At 31.8% G+C, this 8,195-nt stretch overlaps 1 protein-coding gene across 8 annotated transcripts in view; it reads left to right on the top strand.

The window, feature by feature from the left end:
- Positions 1-712: 712 nt before the first annotated feature.
- Positions 713-8,195, top strand: part of LOC117691114 (uncharacterized) — a 139,913-nt gene continuing 132,430 nt past the window's right edge. The window contains exons 1-7 of one of the 8 annotated variants that reach the window (XR_010709409.1): positions 713-883; positions 1,323-1,468; positions 2,991-3,108; positions 3,193-3,335; positions 3,810-6,146; positions 6,235-6,276; positions 6,821-7,151. Coding sequence is in view for 1 of the 8 variants with exons in the window: in XM_066071669.1 (XP_065927741.1) it covers positions 827-883; positions 1,323-1,468; positions 2,991-3,108; positions 3,193-3,335; positions 3,810-4,231 (886 nt within the window). In the remaining 7 variants the exon portion in view is untranslated. Of the gene's footprint in view, positions 884-1,322; positions 1,469-2,990; positions 3,109-3,192; positions 3,336-3,809; positions 6,397-6,820; positions 7,152-8,195 lie in introns of those variants that run through there. The other 7 variants (XR_010709407.1, XR_010709408.1, XR_010709406.1 and 4 more) reach the window with 7 other exon arrangements.

Genomic DNA, 8,195 nt, shown 5'->3' with positions numbered 1-8,195 from the left:
TTTATTACACTTCTTGAGGGTATATTACACACAGGTAGGCGAAGTTTCGGTTTATATCGCACAAGGCGGAAAAGGGAATATTTTCTATAAATATACGATATAATATAATATAATACAATATCACATGCTAAATATAATATTGTATCAAACCATAAAATGAATCATAACAATAACAAACTGTCAAACAAACAAAATATAATATTAAACGATATCATATTTTATTATTGAATATCATATATACATGATACTGTATTATATATTCTATACAAAATGATATGGTATAATATGATATCATATCATATGATACAATTTGTTTTTGCACAATATGATTTCGTATTGCATATTATGAATAATTTTGTATCATACTGTCACAGTAATAAATTGTATACATTACACTTATATTAATGTATCCTACGATTTATAACGAGTGCTATAGTGCTATATTATTCATTCCAACGCAGGAAAATTATTTTAAATACGTCATATACGTCTTAATCTAGAAAATACCCCCCCCCCCCCTTAAATTCTATTAGACCAAATTTCTGATCTTCGAGATGAAATCATTGCGGGCGTTTACTCAAAAGACGGAAATACATTGATGGTACTGATTTTACCAAAACCTTAAAGTGAAAATCATTTACTTGTCATAGTGTTTATTTCCTTCCTGCTTATTCTTATATAAAAGGTGGTTCCTTTTCACATTCTTAGAACTATCCAGTAAGGTTCTTCCGCCCCTCTCCATCTTTTTATCGAACACCCTTAAGTGAGCAAGTTTTGTTCTAATCCGTCAGAATATTTTAGTTTGAAATCGTTTCAAACGAAAACCATGCACAAAAGATTTCACGCCGTTTTAGTTTTGGGGATCTCGTCACTCATCTTACAGGTATATATTGAGGACTTTTTTAAGATTAGATACAACATTTAATACAATTTTTCTCAATGATTGTACTACTATTTTAGATGTATAATTGGATGCCACCCAAGCCTAAATGATATTTTGAAATTTGTTTACATCTTTTAATAGGTCATTTTTGCATTGTTATGCAATGATTTCATAGGGAAATATATTTGCTTCATTTCTGTTAAATGCACATCGAACACGACATCATTGTTTTAACTGAATCATCTGTTATAATGTCTTATCTAAATGAATTCATTGCTAATCTAGTACTGATGCTTGATATATTGAAATAGGGAAACAAATTTAAAAGAAAGTTGAGAGCAAATTAAAAGTGGGTTCTTTTACTTTAAATTTAATACATGTAATTTTTGTTACCCAAAAAGCCAGATCGGGGGTTTATGTATTAAGAATTCCTTTTCAGATAGCTGCGGGGGACTATGATGTATTAGTCAGGTTTCTGGAGTACAACAGAGATAGAGACTTCGACTGTGATGGGCTCTTTGTTAGCGGCGGGGAGTGTGATGTTTACTTCAAAGTATGCCTACAACCTCTTTCGCCGGAACAAATGTAACTATGCTTCGTTGTATAAACTTGAAAAAGTCTTTTCAGTACAAAATGATTGGTTGTACTTATTAGTCGGATAAACAGTTTCTCTGCTCATGCTGTGCACCTTTGTAATAGTGCAAAAAATTATGTTTGTGGCCAAACTGTCCCTGATTTATTTAAGGTATTTAAAAGTCCTTAGTTTCAGGTATGTTTTCCTCAACTTTCATGGTTTTAATTTTAAAAGACAATCAACAATGTTATTCTTTATTTAATATGTTTATTACATTTTGGAACGAGATAAGTACATGGTAGCACTTTAAAAATAAAGGGTTGGATCATTTTTCAAACTCATTCCAGATTTTCATTAAAAGATTTTAAGGTGGCTCTATATACCACTTTTTGATGATGCAGTACGCAAAAGAGTAAATTTAGAAGCATGCAATTCCGGTACTGGCTGATTTAAACTGAGGCGAATTGTGTGGGGACCACACTTTAAAAAAATTTGTTAAATGAATAGATTGAATTTCATAATTGGAAAGTTCATTACTTACAAGTAATGTGGTATGTGACACCTTCACGTTGTGTCGTATTTATCGAAATAAACAATAAAATCAAGTTTAATTCTTTAAATGGTTTCTTTCCCATCGTCGACATATTGCAGCGTAGCGCAGTGGGTTAGTGGGTTCACTACAAACCTGTAGGTTATGAGTTCGAATCCCGTAGAAACCGACAAAATTTTTAATTTTCAAAAATTTTCTAAAACGTATTTTTGGGTTGAATAATGTTTAAGAAAATTCTTAACCGGTGAAAGTATTTTAAAAGCGAAAATAATCACTTATATAGACCTATTATGAAATATGTATGTATTTATCATTCCAACATGATATTTAGGAAATTTTCTTCAACTCAGAAATGAAAAGTCCCCAAGGTGTTTGGGCCTTGGAACTTAGGAACGATTACTCTTACCTGAGGAACTTTCATTCCAAATAAAATTTAAAATATTTTTTTGTGTTTATTTGCATTGATTTTCATTCAATTTTTTATGTCACATTAGAGTACATTTCCTTATAACATCAAGCAGCTTTTTCAGATGATTTGTGAACAGAGTAAGAAAATATGAACAATTATGTTTTGGGGAAATACAAAAAAAAATTGCAATAATTACATTTTTGAATGTTAAGAAGTGCTATATTTTTTTTTAGATGTCCGCAGGAAATATCCATCATATGACAAGAAAAATTCTCTTAATTTGTTGGTAGATAACTTTTTAAAAATGTTTTTACAGAAACACGAAAAAACATTAAAAAATTCTTTAAAAATTCTTATCGTATCCCTATCATCATTTTAATATTTGATAAGTATATGTTTTGTGTTCTTCTATTGAAAATTGAATAAGCTGTGGATGTATAGAGCCACCTTAATGAATATTTTTTTTGTCTCAACATTTATCTTTAATAAGTATTTGTAACCTGTACATACTTTTTACTTAAGCAGACATGTAAGGGAAACAATATTCTATAATCTGTACTTAATTTTCACTCAGGCAGACATGCAGGGGAAGTGATTCAGACGAATTAGACTTAGAAAATACCTACCACCTCGTATTTTCACGTGCTCTATGGAGATACTTTACTTATTATTGGAGAGGGGTTAGGGGTCAGGTATGTTTAGACCTACTAGTGCTTCTTTTCGTAGAAGCGATGTATCCTTCTTCGTTTTTGTTTTTAAAAAAAAATCCTTTTTAGCCCATATTCAACATATTGGTCCACGTGTATGACCTTGACCCCGTTGGTGATGACGACTATTTGGGGGTGACCAGCTACATTCACGTAGGTAGCGGGTCCACGGTACGGACCGTAACTACCACGCCTTCCCACAAGAACTTGAGGTATGAGACAGTGACAATATGGTATAAAGGAACACTTTTTTTAGTTAGCTAACTTAAGGCTTATCACAGTTCATTCCATATTATGCACCTGTCAAGTATATAGCTATTTGTGAACGCACAGAGATAGCACTGCTGTGTTTACTATGCAATGACTGTTTCATATATTATATCTTTAATCCAATACCTTTACTAGCATTAGATAAAAATTTGTATTCACTAACAAGGTCAATATAAAAGTAAGTTTTTTTTCACAAATGAATGGCTTTATTACAAAGCATTTCCCCCCTATGAGTAAAATTGATAACTATCGGAATGATAAGAGCGCGAAATATCCCGTTTGGCCTGTATCTTAATGGACTTTTTTTGTTAACGAGGAAATAAAAGGAAATTAGCCGGTGATTGCAACCTTTTGTTATAGATGATGATAGGACAAAGGAAACCTTCACTTATTGACATTCATTTTTTTTCTTTCAGAATAAAATTTTTGGTGAATGTAACATGCTTATCTCCTCCAAGTAAAAGCCTATCCACTCAAAGTAAAAGCATCTCTACTACACGTGCATCCACTCAAGGTAAAAGCCTCTCCACCACACGTGCATCAACTCCAGGTAAAAGCCTAACCACTACACGTGGATCAACTCCAGGTAAAAGCCTCTCCACTACACGTGCATCCACTCCAGGTAAAAGCCTCTCCACTACACGTGCATCCACTCCAGGTAAAAGCCTCTCCACCACACGTGCATCAACTCCAGGTAAAAGCCTCTCCACCACACGTGCATCAACTCCAGGTAAAAGCCTAACCACTACACGTGGATCAACTCCAGGTAAAAGCCTAACCACTACACGTGCATCCACTCCAGGTAAAAGCCTCTCCACTACACGTGCATCCACTCCAGGTAAAAGCATGAAAAACAATGTCTAAAGGTTTTTTTTAAATCAAATGAAATTAAATATTATTTGGATTTCTCCATCCTTGATGTTTTAATGGTTTAATCTACTTTGTTGTTTAAAAAACTGCGAACGCTAACGCCCGTTTCCCGCCTACATTTGACATCCAAATATTTCGGAATTTCTCTCAGATATTCAAAAACAAAGTTATTTACTAAAAAGTATAATCAATTCCTAATTAATTTATATCAAAACAAAATTTGTAGTAAAAAAAAATGGTTTTTTTTAAACGAAAGTTTTGCTTACGGGAGGTCTAAAAATTTCATTATTGGAAATCGGTCTCTATGAGTAAGGAAAATATAATTTAGCGGCCGATATTTGCATAAAAACTTAAAAATCACATGTTTACACTAAATAATAAAGTAAATATCCATTTTAATCCATATTTGTATATTATTTTTGAAACGTTGCAAAGCAAAATGCCTTTCATTTGGAGTGTATTTTAGTCTGTAGACATATGCCCCCCCCCTCCCGTGAAACCACAAACCCTTTGGTATGAATATGCTAAATAACCCTTTATACCTTTATATAACCCCTTAAAAGGAATTTTTTGTTTCACGGGGGGGGGGGGGGGGTGTTAATTCCGTTTTCCGTTAGTTTCTATTTTAAAATGAGCTATTTTAACCCAAAATACAAAGTGATCTCTCTATGTTTGACCAAATAATTTATATTTAATGAAAATAAGCAGAAATGTTTACATTATCTTAGAAATATAAATTTAATTAAACAATTATCAAAAAATGACTTTAAGTTAGGCGGCTAGACAAAGTTATCGTTCGCAGTTCTTTTTGGATCAATATGTAAACAATCAAATTGAACTAAGATATTGATAGGTTACAAATATTTTTTTTCATGGTGTAGAAGCTAAAACATGTGCATTATCAGGGCAATTATAGCGATTACTGCTCCAAAATAAAACATTACAATGACATATAAACTCTTATCTGATTACGAAAGCTAAAAACAATCTCAACAGGAATAATCACAACCCTTTTTTATATGACCGCCAATGCATGTTTTTACTAGTTGTTTATTGATTTCGTGATTCAAGCCATAACAACTCTCTTCATTATTAAACATAATTGTCACTTTACTTAATTGTGTTAAATCACAACTTATTTTTCAAGAAATATTGCCAAACCCATGAATCACAATACACATACCAAAGCTTATAACGGTAAAATATTCCCGAATGCTCCTGACAATATCATGCCACAATCGAAAGACTTTATATTGCACATCTGCAATATAAAATCACTAGCGTTCAATTAGCAGATATCATAAACTGTTCAATCTAATCCAAACAAACTAAATTGCTGTGAAACACTTTATTTTTATCACAATAATATTCGACGATGAAAGAGTAAGAATCGTTTTCAATTTAATTGAAACTTTCCCAAAATGGCGTTTATTAATTCTTGTAATGTCATGTGAAATATTATGCATATTTATGCGCCTAAACCGTACAATTACTTAATAGGTAAAATGCTTACAAAATATAAAATAATTAAAAAAACCTGACATGCTCCGTGAAGCAATTATCTTATCGTAATAATTAAGCTGTATATTTATGGTACGTAAAAAAAACAAATCGTGGTGTATTTATTAAAAAATACGTCAAGTCAAATCCGAGAAGTTAATCCGCTCACGATCGAACTTGTCCACGAACTTTCTTAACAACCTTCGTATATATCTATGAATTTAAACCGTGCAAGCACTAAACAACACAACAGAAACCTTTCTTGAACGATTTTAAGATTAATCAAGCGCGGGTTTTAGAAAGATGCATCCAATGGGTTTTTAAAAAAAAAATGGCCGATCAGCGTTTGAACAGACAGCAAAAGACATTTGAAGATACATTAGGTAAGTTATGTATAAAACTTGATAAAATTAAATGGATTGAACTATTGATGCAATTTTATTCAAAACATTTTTTTCTATTGTTCAGCAGGATTTACATTTTGGTAAATGCCTATGGATCGGTGACCACTCGGTACGAAACCTTTGCAATCATATTATTTAACTTTTATATCACTAGCTTCTAGATCATGAACAAAAAACCCCAAGATTTCTCCATCCGAAATTTTGAAATAATTGGATTTTTGATTTAACAGTGAGTATTTTTTCCCAAGTCAGTGTTTTATCTATTTGTGCTCGTCTCGCCCTCCGTCTCTTCAATCTGTAGATATCCGCTGTGTCGTTATCCTTACAATCAGTGACAACCTTAGCTCTAAGATGCTATTAATACCAGCATGGCAATTGAAATTGAATTGTGTATTTTCTTGTGAACCTGTTTGACAGCTGCATGTACATTTAAGTAAAACAGTAATTAACATATAATAATAGGTACGTGTTAAGTCGGAAAGTAAAAAAGAGCAGTATCAGAGGGAGACAAAAGTCAAAACCAACCATATGTTAATTCGAGAAAAATGTAATTTACGTACTTTACAGGAAAAAAATGAAAAGAAGAAGAACAAAATTATTTTTTTAGTGTTGTTAGATAAATTATTTATTTTACTGATATTGATTATTTACAGAAGATGACAACCCTAAAGATCAAATATACGAAAACAGCTGAGGAAAATTGGAAAAGAATGGTCATTGTAAACTTGTGTAAATACTTCGTATTGCGACTATAAGCAGTGGTTTATGTGATAAGCATATGTTAATTTCAGTGTGTCCAAACTAATCATCTCGCTCATCTTTCATGCATGTTTTCAAACAAATATTAGATGGTTAGATTATCGCTTCATGTTAAGAAATTTTATAATCATTGTGATAATGCTTTGGTTTTTGTAAAATACAATTGTTGAATCATAATAATGACAGTTTTTTGAACTTATGTTGTATTATAAATAAATTATGTTTTTGCGATACCAAATTCTTTTCCGTGATTTTTATCCTTAGGTTAAACTTTGGATTCATATTTTAAAGCGATCAATTAATACCCCGTAAAATCGCATAAATTATTAGATCTCATTATGCATATTATTCTTTATCAGCATTATGTTATAATTTATTTACAAAAAATCATGTGCAAAAATATATTTTCTTGATTTGATATAAAGCTGTAGAGATGTTGAATAAACTGTTGGCGATACACAACCAATTTACTGTACGCTAAGATAGCATACACTGTCACAGAAAAATTGTTTATTGCAATTACCTATCGTCAAAACTCATACATTGTCATATCAACATCATATATCAACATATCCCGTCAAAACTCGAATACATAATGTCATTCTATTACGCAGTTGTCGTTTCAATTCTGTTTAAGGTCTAATTTAAAAACAAGGAAAAACTGTCAACGTGACAGCAAACAAGATTTTCTTTCGTGTGAATTGATAATCTTTTTTTCAACCCGGAACTTACAAACTCTACCAGTACTGAGAAATTGGGTACTGTATCTGCAATATTATGCAAAAAATGACTAAGTTCAACAGCTAGTTTTTCGTATTCATTATCAACTAGAAAAATCCATGTACAAAGGTTGATCCAAAAGTTTGGTCACACGATGCATCGTGCGTCTCGTTGACGCTTGATTATATAAAATTATATATCAAAAGTTTGAAATCTAATTCCTAATTTGAATTAGGAGAGGGCTTAAATTTCGTCGACTAATTAAAAAAATATGAATGTTTATAACACTATATACATGACATCGCCGCTTAATAAATGGACGTCTTTTATAAAGGTTTTTAATTTAGAGTTAAAGCTGACATGAATTCATGAAAGCATTTGGTCGCCATATTAGTTTCGATCGCTCCTCTACTGCCACTAGGGTATATATACCGGTTGAGATAGTTATGGTCGGTTGCTTTCCAATTGATGCAATCAGGTTGCACGGATTTCTAAATGTATGAACTACACATTGTAGTAAAATGTTTGTAATAAAGAATACAAGAAACA

Source organism: Magallana gigas, chromosome 9 (assembly GCF_963853765.1).
Source record: "Magallana gigas chromosome 9, xbMagGiga1.1, whole genome shotgun sequence".
Lineage (NCBI taxonomy): Eukaryota > Metazoa > Mollusca > Bivalvia > Ostreida > Ostreidae > Magallana > Magallana gigas.
This window is presented reverse-complemented; position numbering and strand designations above follow the sequence as displayed.